The 24,451-nt window shown below is 40.6% G+C and overlaps 3 protein-coding genes across 4 annotated transcripts in view; 1 reads left to right on the top strand and 2 right to left on the bottom strand.

The window, feature by feature from the left end:
* Window positions 1-114: 114 nt before the first annotated feature.
* On the bottom strand, window positions 115-12,361 carry LOC115151960 (nuclear transport factor 2). The gene is made up of 5 exons (XM_029696343.1): window positions 12,268-12,361; window positions 10,046-10,154; window positions 8,933-9,004; window positions 8,622-8,720; window positions 115-1,756 (listed from the first exon to the last, which is right to left on the bottom strand). Exons 2-5 carry the CDS (start codon window positions 10,142-10,144, stop codon window positions 1,643-1,645), a joined length of 384 nt encoding a protein of 127 aa, XP_029552203.1. The 5' UTR covers window positions 10,145-10,154; window positions 12,268-12,361; the 3' UTR covers window positions 115-1,642.
* Window positions 12,362-12,430: 69 nt separating this feature from the next.
* Window positions 12,431-20,526, bottom strand: tsnaxip1 (translin-associated factor X interacting protein 1). Of its 2 annotated transcripts, XM_029696339.1 has the most exons (16): window positions 20,318-20,526; window positions 20,064-20,154; window positions 19,833-19,939; window positions 19,624-19,750; window positions 19,379-19,472; window positions 19,011-19,207; window positions 18,733-18,868; window positions 18,459-18,628; window positions 18,208-18,367; window positions 17,926-18,044; window positions 17,697-17,825; window positions 17,449-17,607; window positions 17,245-17,354; window positions 17,028-17,151; window positions 13,318-13,424; window positions 12,431-13,101 (listed from the first exon to the last, which is right to left on the bottom strand). In XM_029696339.1, the coding sequence occupies exons 1-16, from the start codon at window positions 20,365-20,367 to the stop codon at window positions 12,891-12,893; spliced, it is 2,091 nt and encodes a 696-aa protein (XP_029552199.1). In that variant the 5' UTR covers window positions 20,368-20,526; the 3' UTR covers window positions 12,431-12,890. The 2 variants fall into 2 exon arrangements, with proteins under 2 accessions (XP_029552199.1, XP_029552200.1); XM_029696340.1 differs by lacking the exons at window positions 19,624-19,750; window positions 19,833-19,939; window positions 20,064-20,154; window positions 20,318-20,526 and adding an exon at window positions 19,586-19,604.
* Window positions 20,527-21,953: 1,427 nt separating this feature from the next.
* ranbp10 (RAN binding protein 10) overlaps window positions 21,954-24,451 on the top strand; it is a 27,642-nt gene continuing 25,144 nt past the window's right edge. Inside the window, exon 1 of the mRNA XM_029696341.1 lies at window positions 21,954-22,321. Within this exon, the coding sequence (XP_029552201.1) occupies window positions 22,123-22,321 (199 nt within the window). The 5' untranslated portion in view covers window positions 21,954-22,122. The remainder of the gene's footprint in view (window positions 22,322-24,451) is intronic.

Below are 24,451 nucleotides of genomic sequence, written 5' to 3'. Positions count from 1 at the left end.
CAGATTCCATACACAGAAAACAGCATGAGCTAAGAAAAATGCGTTGTGCCCATCTCAAATATGTGGAAGCCCTTCTTGAACCCTGCTGAAAACCAATAAACACAATAAAAGTAATACTTTTCATACGTCTTTTATTTCTGTCTGCCAGAAGAATAGAATACCTTGTACATCTGTGAATGATAGCAGACCTTGAAGAGATGCCTTTGATCTTCTTAATTGAACCAGTGTACCATCAGGGAAAACAAAACCAGTAGCCAACACACTGGCTGATGAGGGAGCAAAAGCATTAGTTATGCCAGTCATTGATTGACAGCAAACAATGGTAACAATAGATAATTATAAACTGTAAATCAAATCTAAATAGAAAAAAAACTCAATTGCTAGACAAATTTTACTGTAAAAATATGATCGTATGAGAGAAGTGGCCCCCACTGCCACTTTACTTTTCCTACAGGAAAAGTCTTGGGGATTTCCTTGTCACACAACAGGCAAGAACTGTTTCTTTATTTTCCAAAACAATGTATGGAATTAAAATGTGCAGTCCGTACATTATGTCCCATGTGGAAAAGAGATTACATGATATATAATCATTGTAAAAAAAATTAAAAAAAGAGGAAATACATAAGGCAGTTTGACATATGCCTGTTCCTCGTCTTGCAAAAGAACACTTGCAAAGCCTCTCTAAAAATGTCAGGTCAATGCTACAGTACATTGATGGCACAAAGTGATCCCAATTTCCAAGGGCATACTTCAACTCATTATGTGGTTCTATTTCTGCAGTATTGGCCAAAGGAAAATTATTTTTGGGAAACAATTGAGGGAATCCTATGTCCATATATATATATAACAATATATTGGCTGCATCTTGCTCAAGAAAATACATGCTATAGCAGATCATATACAACAATGTGCTATAGAACTACTGACTAGAACCTAAATTGTTTACAATATAATGCTAAGAACACAATTAAAATAAGAGTGACAAGGTAAGTGGAGGGAGAGAAATGGGTAAGAAAGGCAGAGGAACAATGAGCTCACATTAAGAAAAAGTAAACGGTTTATTGTGCATCATGGCTTTAGTATTCATTGTCACAGAGAGCATGAGGAGGAAATGGGAAGCTTGCTGGTCTAAGGGAAGGATGTTATTGATAATATTTTCTATGATTATTTGGATTGCTAGAGCAACCTGACATAACAATGAATGTTCAATTAAACTTTTAAAAAGAGATTTAGTTGTATACAATAAGGCAAGCTGATAACACACAGGGGAGTACGATGAGAAAACAAGAGGATATAAGACATTGAGTCCGAACATAAAACTAAAATAGTGAAGGTAAATTGGTACATTTTTTTCCTTGTCTGCCATCTTCAGATATTTAAGCTCCTCAGCATCATGCAGGTCAGCGTAGGGAAAGGGACTCTGATGGATCTGTGAACTCTCAGCAAAGGAACAGATCTCATTTCAGTTGAAGGCATGTAGCCTATGTGCCTGCATGTCTCTGTGATTGACATCTGGAATCCGGTGTAATTTCTCATACAGGTATGGATGATACAGAGAGAAGGTTGGGCGTTTAGGTGTCTCTGCAAGACCTCCCTCATCCTCAGCCTTCCCTTATATCCACTCTGCCCACCTCTGGTGTCCTTAGCCGAAATTGTGCAGCGCGAGCCGGAACATGTCATTAGTGCATACCCAGGCATCATTAATGTTCTTCAGGATGAAACTCTGATGAAATCCCATGATGGGGTCCTCATCAGCCTGTAACACAAAGAGAGAGCTTAGTAAAGTCACAGTTATGACAGTGAATCCAATCCACAGTTGGGTGCATCTCTGACAATAGTTGATTCTGTCTGGGTCAAAGCGACAAACTGCCTGCACACAACACACATTCCTGTTATTCCACTCTATCATTAATTTTTTACAATCAATAGGCTTGTGGTAAACCCCAATTCCTCACAAGGCTTTTCTAGCTAAACAGAGCACACACAGGTGTGAACAGGCACTAATGAGAGACAAAAAGCAAGCCATCTCTTTAGGTATCAGTTGAGACTAGGCTTACACAACTCTGTAACGGTAACTACTCAGTGATCATGATGGCATTGGCATCTTAATGACACATGAATGTTCTAAAAAGCAGATTGCAAGTTCAAGGTCCACAGTAAAGATCCGAGCTTTCATATAATGCCATTACTGTGGCTTAGACTAGTTAATAATTTGTCAAACAAGCCAGCCTTCACTATAATCTCGGTTCAAATTCAATAAACCACTTGTTTGTTGCAGTTTATAGTGCATTTCCCCTCTCTTTTTAAAGGGATTGTCCAGTACTTTGTATACTTTTTAGCCAGTAGTTCTGAAAGTAGCGCCCATGAGCCAAAAGTGGTCCTGAAAATTGCGTACAACATCACATATGTGCACCACGTCATTACTCTCTCTCGCTCTCCTGTTTGTGATTCTGGCTAGCTGTCACGCAAATGGCAAGGGGCTGAATCTCACCATCTGGAACTTTAATTGCTAGGGGGCTGGCCCAAGTGCGTGGAAATGTAGGGAAAATGGCACAGCACAGTTTCCATTAAACAGCCGCTTTCAAACTAGGAATTTTGTGGCCAAATGCGGAATGACAGTAATTCTGCTCGTATGAACTACACATTGACACGTCCGTGCCCAAAGAGGGTGGTTTTTAAAAAAAATGACTAGTCCACCAAGGTACCAGAGCATGACTTTAAGCAGAGTTGGAAAAACTGGTGATTAGATTACATTTTTAACGCCCTGAACACACTGTGGTCTCTAATTACCAAACTCTAGTATGGAAGGATCCCTCGATGGCGTGAGATTAGTAAAAGCCTAACTGACCCATGGTCACTCAGAAAACTGATCCTTACTGACAGTAAGTAGGGAGATGGGTCATAAAACCACAGACAGATCTTAGGTCGTGCAGGGCAAGCCTGAAGAATTTGTTGGTGCAAACTAGAGGTCGACCGATTAATCGGAATGGCCGATTAATTAGGGCCGATTTCAAGTTTTCATAACAATCGGTAATCGGTATTTTTGGCCACCGATTTGCCAATTTTTGAAAACATATATTTTTTACACCTTTATTTAACTAGGCAAGTTAGATTAAGAACACATTCTTATTTTCAATGACGTCCTAGGAACGGGGGTTAACTGCCTTGTTCAGGGGGGATTCGGGGATTCGTTTTTGCAACCTGCCTTAAATTGCACTCCACGAGGAGCCTGCATGGCAGGCTGACTACCTGTTACACGAGGGCAGCAAGAAGCCAAGGTAAGTTTCTAGCTAGCATTAAACTTATCTTACAAAAAACTATCAATCTTAACATAATCACTAGTTAACTACACATGGTTGATGATATTACTAGTTTATCTAACGTGTCCTGCGTTGCATATAATCGATGCGGTGCCTGTTAATTTCTCATTGCATCACAGCCTACTTCGACAAACAGGTGTTGATTTAACATGCGCATTTGTGAAAAAAGCACTGTCGTTGCACCAATGTACCAAACCATAAACATCAATGCCTTTCTTTAAAACCAATACACAAGTATATATTTTTAAACCTGCATATTTAGTTAATATTACCTGCTAACATGAAATTGTGTCTCTTATCTTGCGTTCATTGCACGCAGAGTCAGGGTATGTGCAACAGTATGGGCCGCCTGGCTCGTTGCGAACTAATTTGCCAGAATTTTACGTAATTATGACATAACATTGAAGGTTGTGCAATGTAACAGGAATATTTAGACTTAGGGATGCCACCCGTTAGATAAAATACAGAACGGTTCCGTATTTCACTGAAAGGAAAAACTTTTGTTTTTGAGATGATAGTATCCGGATTCGACCATAATAATGACCTAAGGCTCGTATTTCTGTGTGTTATTATATTATAATTAAGTATATGATTTGATAGAGCAGTCTGACTGAGCGATGGTAGGCACCAGCAGGCTCGTAAGCATTCATTCAAACAGCACTTTCATGCGTTTTGCCAGCAGCCCTTCGCTGTGCTACAAGCATTGCACTGTTTATGACTTCAAGCCGGGTGGGTATAATTTGTGGAACGTTACAACAGGAATCTATTCCAAAAACTTTGTAAATAACAAGGTTGCCAAAAAACAACGCATACAAAGTTGTATAGCGGCAGAATAAGATACCGGGTAGGGAGTGGTCTATTTCATTGCGTTTTTCACTCATCACGTTTATTCCGAAAAATGTCTGTCCTCACTCTGGTTGCCTATGGACAAACATTAAGAATAAGCTACGAAGTGAGTTGATGCCTATTCGGCAGCTAGTTAGCTAGGTTTGTATGCGTTGCTACTTTGTATGCGTTGTTGGTTGGCAACCTTTTACTTTACATTTTTTTGGAACAGATTCCTGTTGGAACGTTCCACAAATTATACCCACCCCTTCAAGCCTATCAACTCCCAATATTAGGCTGGTGTAACCGATGTGAAATGGCTAGCTAGTTAGCGGGGTGCGCGCTAATAGCGTTTCAAACGTCACTCGCTCTGAGACTTGGAGTAGTTGTTCCCCTTGCTCTGCATGGGTAACGCTGCTTCGAGGGGGGCTGTTGTCGATGTGTTCCTGGTTTGAGCCCAGGTAGGAGCGAGGAGAGGGACGGAAGCTATACTGTTACACTGGCAATACTATAGTGCCTATAAGAACATTCAATAGTCAAAGGTATATGAAATACAAATCATATAGAGAGAAATAGTCCTATAATTCCAATAATAACTACAACCTAAAACTTCTTACCTGGGAATATTGAAGACTCATGTTAAAAGGAACCACCAGCTTTCATATGTTCCCATGTTCTGAGCAAGGCACTTAAACGTTAGCTTTCTTACATGGCACATATTGCACTTTTACTTTCTTCTCCAACACTTTGTTTTGCATTATTTAAACCAAATTGAACATGTTTCATTATTTATTTGAGGCTAAATTGATTTTATTGATGTATTATATTAAGTTAAAATAAGTGTTCATTCAGTATTGTTGTAATTGTCATTATTACAAATAAATACATTTAAAAAAATAAAATCAACCGATTAATTGGTAGCTGCTTTTTTGGGGCCCGCCAATAATCGGTATCGGTGTTGAAAAATCATAATAGGTCGACCTCTAGTGCAAACCCAGGCATTCCTATAATTTTTCAGCAAAAACGTCTGCTGGAAGCCCAGGACCTGGTCATCATCTGCCTGCGAGACAGACAAAATACAATAGCCCTGACTTCTAATGTGCAAACTACTTACCTACCTCACACACATACCCTTGATTTTACTAACATAGGAAGGCTTGGTCCATGGCTTATTCTGTCTATTTGCTTCGGCAGATTAATAAAAAGCATAGCTAGTTATATCAACTTGATGAACAAAGGGCTTGAAACTGTGAAGCTGAAAACAGATGTTAAAAAGCACAGCTAGGTACAACACACAGCTTAATCCAACAGACAGAACCCTGACTCTTCATTTAAAATGATTTAAACATATACAGTAATTTTCAAAGCAGGTGGGGATTTGTAGCCTGTAAGCTATTCAGTTGTTAGTTTAAGAAACTGGCAATATACAGTACTGTTCAAAAGTTTGAGGTCACTTAGAAATGTCCTTGTTTTTGAAAGAAGAGCTACTTTTTTTTGTCCATTAAAATAACATCAAATTGATCAGAAACACAGTGTAGACATTGTTAATGTTGTAAATGACTATTGTAGCAGGAAACGGCAGATTTTTTATGGAATATCTACATAGGCATACAGAGGCCCATTATCAGCAACCATCACTCCTGTGTTCCAATGGCATGTTGTGTTAGGTAATCCAAGTTGATCATTTTAAAAGGCTAATTGATCATTAGAAAACCCTTTTGAAATTATGTTAGCACAACTGAAAGCTGATTAAAGAAGCAATAAAACTGGCCTTCTTTAGACCAGTTGAGTATCTTGAGCATCAGCAATTGTGGGTTCGATTACAGGCTCAAAATGGCCAGAAACAAAGACCTTTCTTCTGAAATTCATCAGTCTATTCTTGTTCTGAGGAATGAAGGCGATTCCATGCGAGAAATTGCCAAGAAACTGAAGCTCTCGTACAACGCTGTGTACTACTCCCTTCACAGAACAGAACAAACTGGCTCTAACCAGAATAGAAAGAGTGGGAGGCCCCGGTGCACAACTGAGCAGAAGGACAAGTGCATTAGAGTGTCTAGTTTGAGAAACAAACACCACACAAGTCCTCAACTGGCAGCTTCATTAAATAGTACCCGCAAAACACCAAGGGTATTCTAATGATCAATTAGCCTTTTAAAATGATCAACTTGGATTAGCTAACACAACATGCCATTGGAACACAGGAGTGATGGTTGCTGATAATGGGCCTCTGTACGCCTATGTAGATATTAGAGGTCGACCGATTATGATTTTTCAATGCCGATACCGATTATTGGAGGGCCAAAAAAAGCAAATACCGATTAATCGGCCGTGTCCCCCCCCCATTTATTTGTAATAATGACAATTACAACAATACTGAATGAACACTTATCATAACTTAATATAATACAAAAATAAAATCAATTTAGCCTCAAATAAATAATGAAACATGTTCAATTTGGTTTAAATAATGCAAAACAAAGTGTTGGAGAAGAAAGTAAAAGTGCAATATGTGCCATGTAATAAAGCTAACGTTTAAGTTCCTTGCTCAGAACATGGGAACATATGAAAGCTGGTGATTCCTTTTAACATAAGTCTTCAATATTCCCAGGTAAAAAGTTTTAGGTTGTAGTTATTATAGGAATTATAGGACTATTTCTCTCTATACGATTTGTATTTCATATACCTTTGACTATTGGATGTTCTTATAGGCACTTTAGTATTGCCAGTGTAACAGTATAGCTTCCGTCCCTCTCCTCGCTCCTACCTGGGCTCGAACCAGGAACACATCGACAACAGCCACCCTCGAAGCAGCGTTACTCATGCAGAGCAAGGGGAAGAACTACTCCAAGTCTCAGAGCGAGTGACGTTTGAAACGCTATTAGTGCGCACCCCGCTAACTAGCTAGCCATTTCACATCGGTTACACCAGCCTAATCTTGGGAGTTGATAGGCTTGAAGTCATAAACAGCGCAATGCTTGAAGCACAGCGAAGAGCTGCTGGCAAAACGCACGAAAGTGCTGTTTGAATGAATGCTTACGAGCCTGCTGCTGCCTACTACCGCTCAGTCAGACTGCTCTATCAAATCATAGACTTAATTATAATATAATAAACACACAGAAATACGAGCCTTAGGTCATTAATATGGTCGAATCCGGAAACTATCATCTCAAAAACAAAAAGTTCTTCCTTTCAGTGAAATATGGAACCGTTCCGTATTTTATCTAACGGGTGGCATCCCTAAGTCTAAATATTCCTGTTACATTGCACAACCTTCAATGTTAAGTCATAATTACGTAAAATTCTGGCAAATTAGTTTGCAACGAGCCAGGCGGCCCATACTGTTGCACATACCCTGACTCTGCGTGCAATGAACGGAAGAGAAGTGACACAATTTCACCTGGTTAATACTGCCTGCTAACCTGGATTTCTTTTAGCTAAATATGCAGGTTTAAAATATATACTTCTGTGGATTGATTTTAAGAAAGGCATTGATGTTTATGGTTAGGTACAGTCGTGCAACGATTGTGCTTTTTTCGCAAATGCGCTTTTGTTAAATCATACCCCGTTTGGCGAAGTCGGCTGTCTTTGTTAGGAAAAAAGTCTTCACAGTTCGCAACAAGCCAGGCGGCCCAAACTGCTGCATATACCCTGACTCCGTTGCAAGAGAAGTGACACATTTTCCCTAGTTAAAAGAAATTCATGTTAGCAGGCAATATTAACTAAATATGCAGGTTTAAAAATATATACTTGTGTATTGATTTTAAGAAAGGCATTGATGTTTATGGTTAAGCGATTATATGCAACGCAGGACAGGCTAGATAACTACACATGGTTGATGATATAGTTTAACTAGTGATTATGATTGATTGATGATTGTTTTTTATAAGATAAGTTTATTGCTAGCTAGCAACTTACCTTGGCTTCTTACTGCATTCGCGTAACAGGCAGGCTCCTCGTGGAGTGCAATGTAAAGCAGGTGGTTAGAGCGTTGGACTAGTTAACCGTAACGTTGCAAGATTGAATCCCCGAGCTAACAAGGTAAAAATCTGTCGTTCTGCCCCTGAACAAGGCAGTTAACCCACCGTTCCTAGGCCATCATTGAAAATAAGAATGTGTTCTTAACTGACTTGCCTAATTAAATAAAGGTCTAAAATATATATATATATATATATGCCAAATCGGCGTCCAAAAATACCGATTTCCGATTGTTATGAAAACTTGAAATCGGCCCTAATTAAATCGGCCATTCCGATTAATCGGTCGACCTCTAGTAGATATTCCATAACAAATCTGTCGTTTTCAGCTACAATAGTCAGTTACAACATTAACAATGTCTACACTGTAGTTCTGATCAATTTGATGTTATTTTAATGGAAAAAATGTGCTTTTCTTTCAAAAACAAGGACATTTCTAAGTGACCCCAAACTTTTGAACGGTAGTGTACATTTTTACGGTATTAGAATGACAATTACTTACTTTTAATTGTCCTACTACCATACTCATTATACAGCTGTCAGGTGTGGGCTGGTGGTCTTGTGCTGTTATACTGTGAGCTATTTTTAAGAAGGGGAGAGTCTGAAAAGAAAAAATAATAAACAAGAGATGCATGCATTCACTACGGTAAGTCACTCTGGATAAGACCGTCTGCTAAATGACTAAAATGTAAAATGTATCTGAGACAAGCACATTCCACCAAGATATCCTGTTCAATCATTCAGTGCACTCCTGACATACTATTGGGACATTCCATTCTGCCATGCTCAGGTATATTTTAAAATGTCACTCACGGAAAGTTTCTCGACAATTGCTGCTTTCCCTTGGAATTGCTGTCCCTCCCATGTAAGGCATGATGCATCGATCTGTAAAAAGGAAAAGCAGAGGTTTGAGTTTGTCAGTGGGAGAAGGCATATTGGTGGAAGGATGTGAGGTATGTCCCGACTCCCAATCTGTTTTAGTCATGACTAACTTTTCTACGCATACTCAAGTTAGGGTATGAGAGAGTGAGGGAATATGCAACTATTTAGTTATGTACTATGTGGAAGAACAATAGAAGAATGGGCTCTGCTGCTCTTACTTTATTCTTCGATAAAAATTGAATTATTGTTTAAGGGCAAAATAGAGTTACCAGAAGCCTTTCAGTAATAGATTTGTATAATAATGTAAATGAGTCATAGCTTGTGCAGTTCTCCCATCTAAAAATATAAATTGTGCTACCAATAGGGGGCTCACAAACAACACATTGACTCAAGAATGCCAACTAAGCTGAACGTAAAGAAAAGGGAACAATCAACAACTTGCTTGTTCTCATGATTGATAAATGGACATTACAATTATTTGAACAGCTTAAAATAAGTAACTATATGCTGTCTATTGTACCTCTTATTGAAATATATTATGCTTTAGCTTGTAAGTGTCAAAGTAGTATGCATATTTGCCTGTCCCACAGTCTAACTTGATACTTCTTTGGCCCAAAACGTTCCTCAGATGAATGTTTGTCAAAACTTATTTGATCTAGGTCTAGGATCAGTCTCTGAAACACATAAACCAAGTAAAGGTTTGAACAGTAACATTGAAATAGGACTACGGAACATTAATTGATTCAACAATCTTTCCCTTGGATAGTGTTTGGAATGGAATTATCAGGGAGCATTTGCTCACAGGTCTGGAGATATTGTATGATGCACTACTTTTCTATTTGAAAAAAAGAACTGAACATTAACAAATATCCAATTCATTGTTGAAAATCATTACTAAATGAGTTATAACAGATGCAGAGGTGGTTAGACTGTTGAAGGTGATGGTGGAATAAATGCAAGGGGGTGAGGACTGCAGTGGTGAGAACAGGACACAGGAAAGCAGAACTATGATTAATATTCATTGGTACAGACAGATCCACTCACATATATTGCTCCAAGCTGGGTCCTGTCCGTGTCAAAGAGCTGGTAGTAATGTTGCACAAAACTGGATCCTATCTGTTCCCAAATCGGCTTTTCCCCCATTCTGAATCACCTGGAAACAAGTTCAATTGGAAAAGACAATCTTAGTGGTGTGGATGACAGACTAAACTCAAGAAATCTGGGCAAGAAAGACCAGGTAGAGCTTGTGGGGGTTTGTACTTAGGGGCAAAAGAAAGAGTCCACACCAATTGTTCCATATCAAATAAAATTGTATGTCACATACGCTGAATACAACAGGTGAAGACCTTACCATGAAATGCTTACTTAAAAGCCCTTAACCAACAATGCAGCTCAAGAAATAGAGTTGAGAACATATTTACTAAATACATTTTTTAAATACAATCAACAAGATATTTACATAACAATAACGAGGCTATATACAGGGGGTACTGGTACCGAGTCAATGTGCGGGGGTACAGGTTAGTCAAGGTAATTTGTAAATAGATAAACAGCGAGTAGCAGCAGTGTAAAAATAAAGAGGGGGGGTCGTCAATGTAAATAGTTTCATCTATGGATTTCACATGACTGGGAATACAGATATGCATCTGTTGGTCACAGATACCTTTTTTTTTTTTAAAAGGTAGAGGCGTGAATCTGAAAACCAGTCAGTATTTGGTGACCACCATTTTTCCTCATGCAGCGTGACACATCTACTTCACAGAGTTGATCAGGCGGTTGATTGTGGCCTGTGGAATATTGTCCCACTCTTCAATGGCTGTGCGAAATTGCTCTAAAATTACATTGGAGGCGGCTTATGGTAGAGAAATTAACATCGAAGTCTCTGACAAGAGCTCTGGTGGACATTCTAGTCAGCATGCCAATTGCACGCTCCCTCAATTTGAGACATATGTGGCATTGTCTTGTGTGACAAAACTGCACATTTTAGAGTGTTCTTATTGTCCCCAGTACAAGGTGCACCTGTGTAATGATCATGCTGTTTAATCATCGTATTGATATGCCACACCTGCCAGGTGGATGGATTATCTTGGGAAAGGAGAAATGCAAACAAATGTGTGCACATTTTAGAGAAGTAAGCTTTTTCAGCATATGGAAAATTAAGGATATTTTAATTCAGCTCAAATAACAATGCATTTATATTTTTGTTCTGTATAGGAAATACATTTTTTGAATTCAGTGGTTCAACAATACATTAACAGCACCAGGAATACACGCACTGACTAAACGTTGTCTAAAAAAAGGAGCACTGTAGAGTAATCTTCTTTGGGGCTTTTTCAGAAAACAGAGACAGCTGATAGAACAAGATTACGCTTCATTGGCAGAGCAAGCAAACTACGCACAATACTTTAGAACAATTGAGCAAATACCACCAAGGGCCATAGTTTAGCAACAGTTACACCCAAATGATGGTACCTATTCTGACAATGCTAGCTAAGCTAGTCTTGTTTTGTTTTGATCAGCGCACTGTCACTGACCGCGTCACAGCGTCTCACGTGCCTCCCCAACGCACGTTAACTTTATACGAAGCTTGCATAGCTAGCTACCTCAATTATTCATACGAACCGAGGAAATACTTGTTTACAAATCATCCCTTGGACTATAATTGCAACACGTTATATCCAATCGTGTCGTTTGAGATTTCAAAGAGAAGATCGCTACTAGCTAGCTAACTCAATCAAGTTATACAAGATACTAGCTAGCTACTACAGCTAACGTTTCATGTGTTAGTCAGCTGAATGCTAGCTACTTACACAGTCCGCTCACACCGTGAGCATGACATGGGCAATGTTGGACTCTTTCTTTGACTTTGGCTGAGCTAGCTAGCATAGGCAAGGCTAATATCAAAGATCAAACGTTGGTTGTCTGACTAGCTCGATGTCCCGTATTGCTTAGCTAATAAAATGCAATTAAAGGCCTAGAAAATTTAATTCTAAAGTGAATGCTAGATATACAAGTGGTATGGCACGTTCTTTCGCACTATCGGCTGCTAAAAATACCCTAACCGTTCCTCAACATACTGAAGCTTCTTTCGACCGGGCCCAGACAGAACATCGGCGTGTCCTAGCTATCACTTTTGGCGAGCCACCGCCTGTCAAAAAGGTATATAAACTAATCCATTCTCAAACATAATAGGATACGGTTGTCGCTAGAAGACAACAAATGTTTTTATTTAATATAGAATTACATTTTTTAGAAAAGCAACTTACCGCGAACCCAAAACCGTGCCCCGGCTTCCAGTTATGGCGATTACACCAGTTTAGGCGCATGCTCATCTGTCGAATGCTACGTGGGAAATGAAGTTCTTCAATCTATACAGCTGGTCGGTTTTTCCACCCACACGAAACTCTCAATAAACAGAAATATTGTACCTTTTAAATCAGCCCACTTTAATGAAGGTAAACTACATTTGTTGTGGAAATTATGAGGATGGGTAGAATGGCTATGGTTTTACATGCGGACATCCACAAGATGGCACAGTTCTAATGGCACTGTATGCTACTATGAACAGAAGTTTGAATTGAGTAGCCACACTGCTCCGGTGAACAATTTGCTAGCCTGGCTATTAGAACACCAGAGAAGTATGTGACAGCTCAACTTTGGGATGCTAATGTTGTTACGTAAATATTCAATTTCTGACATTGATAATAAATTACTGTGTGAAACACATTTGACTTACAGATAATTTCAGTAACAACAGTTCGTTTAAGTGTTTGTTTAATGTTCAACCTGGTTCCTTTGGAAATATATCATGAGTTTGCAGGACACAAGGATAGCAAAGAAACAGTTGGATGCCTGATGGCTACCACTTTCTAAAAGTGCTTAGAGCGATTTAGTCCTGTTGTGGTGCAGGCCCAGCCCTGGTCACATCTGCTGCCAGGAGGTGCTGCAGGGCCAGCTCTGTGTCCATTTGTGTTGTGTGCTGCTCTAGCTCCTCCTGGTGTATCTGGAATGCCATAGTTAGGACCCAGTCTAGTGTGGTAGCGTCCAGAGAGGGGTCAATGTTCTTAAAGGCAGCCCTTAGATCGGCCACAGTCACCTCTCTGTGAATAAAAAACACAATGCCCCTGATGATCCTTTCAAAACGGTTTACACTTTTCAAACAACAATGAAACAAGTGTATTACTTGTGCAAATATAGATCTGTATACATTTACGTCATTTTGCAGACGCTCTTATCCAAAGCGACTAAGGTAGATTTCACCTAGCCTTTGCCACTAGGCTACCTGCCGTCCTACATGGGGTATACGCTTTGCTTACCCTTTGCCTCCCAGCTGAGTCCTCAGTTCGCTGATATACATATGCCTCTCTGTGGAGGCCTGCTTCTTCACCAGATTCAGGAAGTCTTTGTGTTTCCCATCTGCATCCTGCATAGGACATAGCACCATGTCTTTGCCACAGTAGACAGTAATGGTAGCCTACAGTGCACCAGGAAAGTATTCAGACCACTTGATTTGTTCAACATTTTGTTATGTTACAGCCTTATTATAAAATTGATTAAATAGAATTTTCACATTTTATAAAGTATTCAGACGTTACTCTACTTTGTTGAAACACCTTAGGCAGTGATTACAGCCTCGAGTCTTCTTGGGTATGAAGCTACAAGCTTTGCACACCTGTATTTGGGGCGTTAACCCCATTTTTCTCTGCAGATCCTCTCAAGATCTGTCAGGTTGGATGGTGAGTGTCGCTGCACATCTATTTTCAGGTCTCTCTGGAGATGTTAGATCAGGTTCAAGTCCGGGCTCTGGCCCGAAGCCACTCCTGCGTCGTCTTGGCTGTGTGCTTAGGGTCGTTGTCCTGTTGGAAGGTGAACCTTTGCCCCAGTCTGAGGTTCTGAGTGCGCTGGAGCAGGTTTACAGCCTTGTTCTAATCCATTTTAGAATAAGGCTGTAAACCATATAACCTGAGGCTGCATTTATTGTAGCTGGGGATTTTAACAAAGCAAATTTGAGAACAAGGCTACCTAAATTCTATCAACATATTGATTGTAGAAACTCGTGCTGGCAAAACTCTGGATCACTGCTACTCTAACTTCCGCGACGCATACAAGGCCCTCCCCCGCCCTCCCTTGGAAAATCTGACCACGAATCCATTTTGTTCCTCAAACAGGATGTACCCGTGACAAGGACTATTCAACACTGGTCTGACCAATCGGAATCCACGCTTCAAGATTGTTTTGATCACGCAGACTGGGACATGTTCCGAGTAGCCTCAGAGAATACGCTGAAAACGCTGATTCAGTGAGTAAGTTTAGAAGGAAGTGCATAGGAGATGTTGTACGCACTGTGACTATTAAAACGTACCGTAACCAGAAACCGTGGATAGATGGCGGCATTCGTGCAAAACTGAAAGTGAGAACCATTTAACTAAGGAAAAATGACAGGGAATATGGCTGAATATAAACAGTGTAGTTATTCCCTCCGCAAGGCAATCAAACAAGTGAAATGTCAGTATAGCGACAAAAGTGGAGTCGCAATTCAATGGCTCAGACACGAGACGTATGTGGCAGGGTCTACAGAAATTTTGCATGTCAACTAAAACTCTCAAACTTTTACAGATGCACAATTGAGAGGATCCTGTCAGGCTGCATCACCACCTGGTAACGGCAACTGCACTGCCCATAACTGCAGGGCTCTCCAGAGTATGGCGCGGTCTGCACAACACATCACCGCGGGCAAACTACCTGTCCTCCAGGACACCTACAGCACCCGATGTCACAGGAAGGCCACTGCCAGTTCTTATTTTACATTTTTTTGTACCCCTTTTTCTAATACATTTGCAAACATTTCTAAACCTGTTTTCGCTTCGTCATTGTTTTGAGTGAAATTGTTTATTTTTATACATTTTAGAATAAAGCTGTAACGTACTAATTTCGTGGTATTCAATTGGTAGTTACAGTCTTGTCTCATCACTGCAACTCCCGTACGGACTCGGGAGAGGCAAAGGTTGAGAGCCGTGCATCCTCCGAAACACAACCCAGCCAAGCTGCACTGCTTCTTGCTTCCTGCTTAACCCAGAAGCCAGCCAATGTGTCGGAGAAAACACTGTGCACCTGGCGACCGTGTCAGCGTGCATTGCGCCCGGCCCGCCACGATGGGACAAGAACATCCCTGCCGGCAGCCCCATGGGTCTCCCGGTCGCGGCTAGCTGCGACAGAGCCTGGACTCGAACCAGGATCTCTAGTGGCACAGCTAGCACTGCGTAGCGGTACCTTAGACCACTGCGCCACTTGGGAGGCCCCACTGCCTGTTCACCCCGCTACCATCCAGAAGGCGAGGTCAGTACAGGTGCATCAAAGCTGGGACCGAGAGACTGAACAACAGCTTCTATCTCAAGGCCATCAGACTGTTAAACAGCCATCACTAACAAAGTGAGGCTGCTGCCTACACACAGACTTGAAATCATTGGCCACTTTAATAAATGGATCACTCGTCACTTTAATAATGTTTACATATCTTGCATTACTCATCTCATATGTATATACTGTATTTTATTATAATCTTGCCTATGCCGCTCGGTCATTGCTTATCCATTTATTTATATGTATATATTCTTATTCCATTCCTTTACTTAGATTGTATGTATTATGTAGTTGTTGTGGAATTGTTGGATTTCTTTCTATTGTTGCACTGTCAGAACTAGAAGCACAAGCATTTCGCTACACTCGCAATAACATCTGCTAACCATGTGTATATGACCAATAAAATGTGATTTTGATTTGATCAATGATCTCTCTGTACTTTGCTCTATTCATCTTTCCCTCGATCCTGACTAGTCTCCCAGTCCTTGCCACTGAAAAACATCCCCACAACATGATGCTGCCACCACCATGCTTCACTGTAGGGATGGTGCCAGGTTTCCTACAGACGTGACACTTGGCATTCAGGCCAAAGAGTTCAGTCTTGGTTTCATCAGACCAGAGAATCTTGTTTCTCATGGTCAGAGTCCTTTAGGTGCCTTTTCGCAAACTCCAAGCGGGCTGTCATGTGCCTTTTACTGAGGAGTGGCTTCCGTCTAGCCACTCTACCATAAATGCCTGATTGTTGTAGCGCTGCAGAGATGGTTGTCATTCTGGAAGGTTCTCTCATCTCCACAGAGGATCTCTGGAGCTCTGTCAGAGTGACCATCGGGTTCTTGGTCACCTCCTTGACCAAGGCCCTTCTCCCCCGATTGCTCAGTTTGGCCTGGCGGCAAGCTCTAGTTAGTCTTGGTGGTTCCAAACTTCTTCCATTTAAGAATGATGGAGGCCACTGTGTTCTTGGGGACCTTCAATGCTGCAGACATTTTTTGGTATCCTTCCCCAGATCTGTGCCTCGACACAATACTGTCTCGGAGCTCTACGGACAACTCCTTCAAACTCATGGCTTGGTTTTTGATCTGATATGCACTGTCAACAGGTGTGTGCCTTTCCAAATAATTTCCAATCAATTGAATGTACCACAGGTGGACTCCAATCAAGTTGTAGAAACATCAAGGATAATCAATGGAAACAGGATGCACCTGAGCTCAATTTCGTGTCTCATAGCAAAGGGTCTGAATACTTATGTACATAAGCTATTTCTGTTTTTATTTTTAATACATTTGCAAACATTTCTAAACCTGTTTTCGTTTTGTCATTATGAGGTATTGTGTGTAGATTGATTAAAATAAAAAATTTCACTCAATTTTAGAATAAAGCTGTAACGTAACAATGTGAAAAAAGTCAAGGGGTCTGAATACTTTCCATCTATATTGTCTTGTGAAGGTTGTGTTTCAGTGTGGTAGTATATTACTATTTTATAAACAGCATACATTTTTGCTATTGTGTACATCAAGGGTACTTAAATACTTTTTGAGAAGGTCCAGTCCCTCAAATTTCCAGACCATGGTCTGCCTATTGACTATGGCTGGTATTCCTCTATCAAAATGGGATTGTGAAATTATGTGGACTGAGGTGTGAAAGTTTGGACTGAGACCCAAAAAGTTACCTCTGTATACAGTCTTTGGTATGGGAGGCTCCCACCGTTGTTGTCTAGCTCGGCCTGAGCTGTGGTCACTAGCTCATCGATGTCTTGCGCTCTTTTCAGAGGGAAGGCCATTTGCAAGTCATCTCTGCAAAACAGAGGCCATTTTATATAGCCCACTCACTGTCATAATCGTAATGTTTGACTTTAATCTGTGCTGTAATTTGATTATCTGCATTACCTGAAATCCTGAACACTGAGCATCCCACTCTCTGTACTGTCACTGTGGATCAACACTTTCAGCAGGTTAGACAGTAGATGTGTCTGACCATGGTACACACTCTCATCCACCTGTTAATACATTTATAATCATCAAATCATGCGCACCAACCTTTCTCACACTCATAAGAAGAGCTCTGTATAACACATTTGCAAGATCACACACCTTTCCTGTGAGAATGTCATTGAAGAGGCTGACAGAGTCATCCTTTTGGTGTTGACGAATGCCCTCTACTAAGCTATAAGCCCACTCTCCAGCCTTTTCCCCGTATTGGCTCTCCAGATGTTGCCGCAGAAACTCGTGAAGATTGCTGCTTTCATTTCTCTTAAGAGAAATACAATTAGAAGAAATATCAGTCTAACGGTGTGTGAAATAATAACTGATTATTTGAAAAAAGAAAGGTATCAGTTTACCCTTCCGTCCTCCATGACCTTCTCCTTCCAAACCTCCTTGAGGATTCTCACAACCGCATTCTTCTTTAGCCTATGGTTCTTCAACTGCCCCTCATAGCGCAGGTATATGGGCACATCATCAGAAGTACCCTGAGTAGACACAGGGTGAAGACATTTTGACCATGCCATTCTTTTTGGAAATGTGTTGATGTTCAGGCAGTTTGAAAGTTCAGCATGGAGGGAGGTTTACCAGTCCAGTGAAAAACTCTGAGTTCTTTCCTCCCAGTTCTGCCAGCAGGATCTCCAAACGCCGCTGGCTGGACTGGCCCTGGGAGAGATCTGCCCAACGCTCACTACCTCCCAGTACGTCTGTAATCACAAAGTGCTGTGTAAATGTTCTGATCTAAAATGTTTATATTGATTCAGTCACAAAGCAAAACGCTTAACACTTCAAGCATTACTACCAACAATACCATACCACAAATGGGAAGGGGAAAAAAACAGAACCTAGAGCAGTTTTTCTATGTGATACCTGCACACTGCTCCCATTCTGGCCTGGGGGTAGAAGCCTCTTTGAAGCCCTCCAGTTCTCCCTGGAGGCTGTCCCTCTGTGTTGTGACTTGCTTGTGCACCTCAAGCAGTGTGTCATATTCAGCCTTCATCTGATCAAAGTCTTTCTGCAGGGTCTCCAGCTGGAATAAATGCAAAGAGAGATTCAACACTCAATCAGGTCTGATGAAGTGAGACTGCTGTTTTTGAATTAAACATTTCACTGAACTGTACCTTAAGCAAGTTCTCTTTGTGGGTATGGTCCAACGTCTCCCAGTCACGGCGGGGAACTACGTCTCCATACTCAGCATGCAAGCGATTTAGCTCGACCTGGGCTTTAGTCAGGTCCTCTCGACACACCTTCAGAGCCAATTTCTCCTTCACTGGGTCCTCGATTTCCACTTCTGATGGAAAGGAACAGGTTTTCAGAGGTGACAACACTCCACACTTCGCTTACATCAAGACAGTTGACCAATAATTAGTTTATTGTTACACATTTTTTCACTACCTTCCTGCTCTTCCTCGGGTTCCTCATCTGGTCCATAGCTCATGCTGCTGATGTTGGCGATGAGCAGCTTGCGAGCATCACATTCTTCTCTGTACATCAGATACTGAGTGGCCAGGTCTGCCTGCAGACAACACACCTGAGAAGAACAAGCGAAAGAGCGATGAAGGAGAGTTCAGGCAGCCTATGCATGGTTGATATGAGCCAGAATAACTTGAATTAGGTGTTTTCAGAGCAGCACTGGTGTGATTGAGACTGAACCTAGTGGGTAAGCACTGTACCTGGGTCTGCAGGGCACTTTGTGTCTCTCTCATGTTTTCAATAACCTTTTGACGGTGTTGGCGCTCTTGCTTCAGAGCACTAATCTCTACCCTCTCCTCCTCTCGCAGACCCAGGATCCTCTTTTCACACTGCTCTGACACCACAACCAGACGAGCACGGAGAGGCTCCAGCTCCCGGATCTGGTCCCGTAGGTATGCTGCAGAAATGGACATCATAGACAATAAAATCCAACATCCTATAAGCATGACATCTTTAAGTCCCTCTGATACTTCCATTCATCCTTGTTTTTCTGTCCAAACTCACATTCACCATAACAATATAGGCCTATATGCCACAATCAAACATTCCATGCTACAATGCCACACACCTAATGTGATTTCATATTCATTTTTTATGGCACACAGAAGCGGCTTGTACGTTTTGAAGTCCTCAATGAAACAGCCAAAGACCTCCCGGTATGCCTGCGTATGACAGAGGGCAGATTTTGTGACTTGACAACCAAGTGAAAATGAATCTATTCACTATACTCCTTATTTGTAGTAAGGTAAATACACTGTAACAAAGCCTAAATTACATGGATAACGTGTATATTATATGGCAGATGGATGGGACCTGTAGTTTGCGCTCCTGGACTTTAGGTTGTTGTGGGTCAAGAGCCTGCAGCTCCTTCTTTAGGTAGCTTTCAAGCTGCTCCAGGAATCGTGGCTTCCCCACAGGGCCACCAAACTCCTCACCACATCTGTAGCATATTACCATCTCAGTAAATCCTTCCACAACTTTAACCCTATATCATATGACAGTATATATAATTTGCTAAATACCCATGGTTCCTGATCTCTCCACCTGAAGTATGTCTCCTCCCCTGCTGAACAACTTGAGAGGTGACATGGGCAGGCCAGGTTGACAGGTAGCCTGAAGTACAGCCAACCTGACAGGGAGTGAGATAAAACGTTTTTTTAAAAAAAAAGCTTGCTCGAGGAACGAATAGTGTACTTTGTGCATATCACTAAGTCCCAAATGATCCAACCTAGCTAGCTAAGTGCTTATCTTACTCTGGTTGATGCTCTACATGAGCCAGGACCGCCAATTGCCACTTGTCGCCCAGTTCTTTTTTCAGCGTTATGTTGACACTCAGACGACAGTCTGAAAGTGAGATTGAAACAAGCAGCTAACTAGAAATTATTATTTGTATTATTATATGATTCGCTTAGTAACGTTACTATCATAGACTAACGTTATCTGAGTGAGCTAGCTAAGTTAACAGTTAACGTTAGCCTACAACTGTAAATTGGACAAGGCCACTTGCCGTTCAAACGATGATAAAGGTGGTAATGTAATATCTTTCTGTGTCGACATCTGTTATGTTTAGATGCAGCAAACAAGCGAGCTAGCTAGTTACCAAATACATTTACATTGAATCCCTCTTCAATTAGGGTAGCTAGCTATTTGCTTCACTTCAGGCCAAAGCTTCAGGCAAACAGCCGAATTGTTATGTTTACACAATGTTGCCATGGAAATGTAGGACCCAGGAAGAACCCCAAATAGCAGACCATCGCGCGCCAGATACTTTTACATCCCTGGAGAACCTTTACAGAGAGAAGGCGTAAAAAACTTTGACTTGGCTCAGGACTTAATCAAAGTTTTTTATAACTGATTTAATAATCTATGTACAGTGGTGTAAAGTACTTAAGTTAAAATACTTGTAAGTACTACTTAAGTAGTTTTTTGGGGTATCTGTACTTTACTATTTATATTTTTGACAACGTTTACTTTTACTTCACTACATTCCTAAAGAAAATTAATGTAATTTTTATTAAATACATTTCCCCTGACACCCAAAAGTACTTGTTACATTTTGAATGCTTAGCAGGACAGGAAAAGTGTCCAATTCACTCACGTATCAAGAGAACATCCCTGGTCATCCGTACTGCCTCTGATCTGGCGAACTCACTGCTTCATTTGTTGGAGAGTGTCCCTGGCTTTAAAACAAAATAGAAAATGGTGCCGTCTGGTTTGCTTTATATAATGAATTTGAAATAATTTATACTAATTTATAAGTATTATTTTACTGGGTGACTTTTACCTTCATAGAAAACGACTTAGGTATCATTACTTTTACTCAAGTATGTAGTTTATTGTACTATTTATATTTTGTACAACTTGTACTTCACTACATTACAAAATAATGTACTTTTTACTCCATACATTTTCACTGACACCCAAAAGTACTTGTAAGTTTTGAATACTTAGCAGGACAGTAAATGGTCCAATTCACACACTAATCAAGAGAACATCTCTGGTCATCCCTACTGCCTCTGATCTGGCGGACTCACTAAACACACGTGAGTGTTAGAGTGTGTCCTTGGTTATCATAAATAAAAAATAAATGGTGCCGTCTGGTTTGCTTAATATTAGGAAATTGAAATATTGAAGTATATTTTTAGCCAAATATTTTTAGACTTTTACTCATGTATTATTTTATTGAGTGACTTTCAATTTACTTGAGTCATTTTCTATGAACGTATCTTTACTTTTAATCAAGTATGACAATTGGGTACTTTTCCACCACTGCCAGTTTCAGAATCATCTCAATGATTTCGAATTTAAATAATGCAGCTGTCTGACAGACTGGCAAACATTATCCACAAACATTGCGTTTAAAAATATGTATTATAAGGTTTAAGACCCATTCGAGACACAAAAACGTACTGAGTGTATGCCAGTATGTAAATATTAATGAGGAATTTCAATGAAAAAAATGCCTCATTATCTGCTATGATAAGACTGGGGAGCTCAACATGTCTTGACCGCATACAACCACTCAAACTACATTTCCTAGCTTCCTTTTCACGGACTCAAGCAGAAAAATTAGACCAAAGAGGGGAGAGCGGGGGTTCTGTAGTCGATTCTGAAAATCTTGCTGGTGGATAGTCCTGTATTCAACTACAGTACCCACACTCCACTGTCAGTGCTACTGTAGAGAGCTTTGGTTATCCGTGGATATCACACCATTGCTATCATCTCTGTCTATCAGTGTTTCTCTCTCCCTGTGTCAGCGGATTGATATAGTAGAGTAGAAAACAAGCAAAAATAAAACATCTCTAGCCGAAAATGGCAGAGCTTGGAGCGGGGAGCATGCTGTTGGGGGATCCTGCTTTTAATTACCAAGAGCACGAGCTAAATGAGCGATTGAAGCGGCTTTACCCGGCCGTGAATGAGGAAGAGACCCCCTTACCCCGATCTTGGAGCCCCAAGGATAAATACAGCTACATCGGACTCTCGCAGAACAATCTGCGGGTACATTACAAAGGTATACAGATGTGACAACTAGTATAACATTTCGTACCTAGATGTCTGTCATTTACGTAAGACACTCCGGAGGGTTTGCGTCGAGTCTGTATGCAATCTTCCCGATCTAGTTTGAGCTGCCTCTACCTCTCTTTGCTTTGTTTAAGAGGAGAGCGGAATGCCCAAATGGTTGACAGTGAACTCGCTAATCATGACAGTATTGAAGCATATCCATTTATTTCACTAACGTTCAACTCCACGGTCTCTTTGTTTAACGTTAGCTTTATTTTTGCTTTACCATAACTTGTTTACCTCTATTTGATAACGATAATCGAAATTTTAACCTAGCTAGCAATACCACAATTTACTGTTAGTAATAACAAGCGACGCACAGTTAGCTCGCTAGCAAACTTGGCTAGTAAGCGAGCTAATGTTAGCTCGCTAACTAGCTAATGACAGCTAGCTAACTAACGTTATGCAAGATAATGCTAATTTCACGCCATCGTTGTTAGCCAAATACAGTAGCTAAATATTAGCTTGCAAACATTAGCTAGTTACTTGTAACGTTATAAATAAGTAGCTAGCTAGCAATGTAAATGTACTGGCTAGCTAATACTTAACCCTGGCGTTAGCTAATATAAAAACAATTCTCCTTCACACAGTTGCCATAATCCACGACTAGTCGTTAACAATTTGCTTGTATTTGTGATCAAATGAGCACCAGACAGTCCTGAACAGGGAAATATTGAATTTTGTTGGCTTGCTAGTTCATGGAAACGTTCTGTTGGAATATAATTCTGAATCATTATTCATTCTGGATCCAGTTGGTGAGCATTACGCTATAAGGATTCCATTGAGTCCTTTATGCACAAAAGAACAACAGCGTCTGCCATTTCAAACTCAGCCAGCAGCTACACTTTGCTGCAAGGGAGGAGGCCTTGACGCATTTGTTGTGCGTAAAATATCTGCACATACATCAGATGGTATTTATGCGGGTACTTTGACATATTTGACCATAAACAACTTGTTGGGATGCAGACCATAGCCCAAGGGAGGGGTGTAACACATACAATTGGTTCAGATAGTTATTTAAGTATTCTGCACAAAATCAAAAGTAGGACTTGACAGCTATCCATCAAGCTAGATGTCGTCATGCTACTCCCAGCTAACAAGGAATGTTTCCAAGAGACCATTCCCTTAATGTGAAATATAATTTTCCCAGACCGTGGTTACCATGTTCTCAGAACTCAATACATTAATGTTCTATACACGTTTCATGGGAACGTCGCAAGAACATTCATGTGCCCAGTTCTGTGGGTTAGGAGAATATTCCATCAACTCCCAAACATGCACAGAACGTGGTGCCATGTTCTCAGAACATAAGATATTAAAGGTCCCGAATAGTGGTAATCAGGGTTTTCATTACATTTGATATTTGGATGAAACCAGTTCAAAGTAGGGTGACCCAAGTATTAAAAATGACTGTAGCTGGTACATTAATAAAGTTACTGGTCCCCTCCCCCCATGTCAAACACTTAAATTCAAGAGGCAGGCATTACCAAGGATTTACATCGGGCTTCTACCAACGTCACATAAAGCCGGAAATGTTATACACCAATGGTAGTGTCTTATCATTTTAAATATGTATCGCCTTAAAACCTTCATCACATGTGCGCCTACGCATTACTTTAACTTTGTTTACAAAACTGTAAACTAGCTCAAGCAGAACATACTACCAAAGATACTGGTAACCTTTAATCTGTGGTGTGACTGTTAGCTAGCAAGCTACTTACATCATGCCAGCAAAAGCACACTGTTTGTTGTGACTGGATGCCATAGTGTAAAATTAACCTTTTAATTTCGGGTGGACAGGCTGCACCGAAAATTACGGTCATGCGTGTGTAGTGCACATTTCGAGTAAAGTTGCTTTATCAATTGAGGAGAACATTCGATGGGTCTTGCCAGGATGCTAATCCTGAAGACGGATGCTGTACCATCATTGATCTTGCAAGCGCTGACCATAATGTAAGTATCAGAGTTTAATAAGTCTGACACGGTAGCCAACATTTTGGGGGATCGCGGGGCTAGCGTTAGATAATGCAACTGTGGCTTCTTTGACTTGTGAACAATTTATTTTCTGTAACCCCTGATA

The sequence above is a fragment of the Salmo trutta genome, chromosome 17 (assembly GCF_901001165.1).
Source record: "Salmo trutta chromosome 17, fSalTru1.1, whole genome shotgun sequence".
NCBI lineage: Eukaryota > Metazoa > Chordata > Actinopteri > Salmoniformes > Salmonidae > Salmo > Salmo trutta.
Note: the sequence above shows the minus strand (reverse complement) of the source record. Positions and strands in the feature narration are given on the sequence as shown.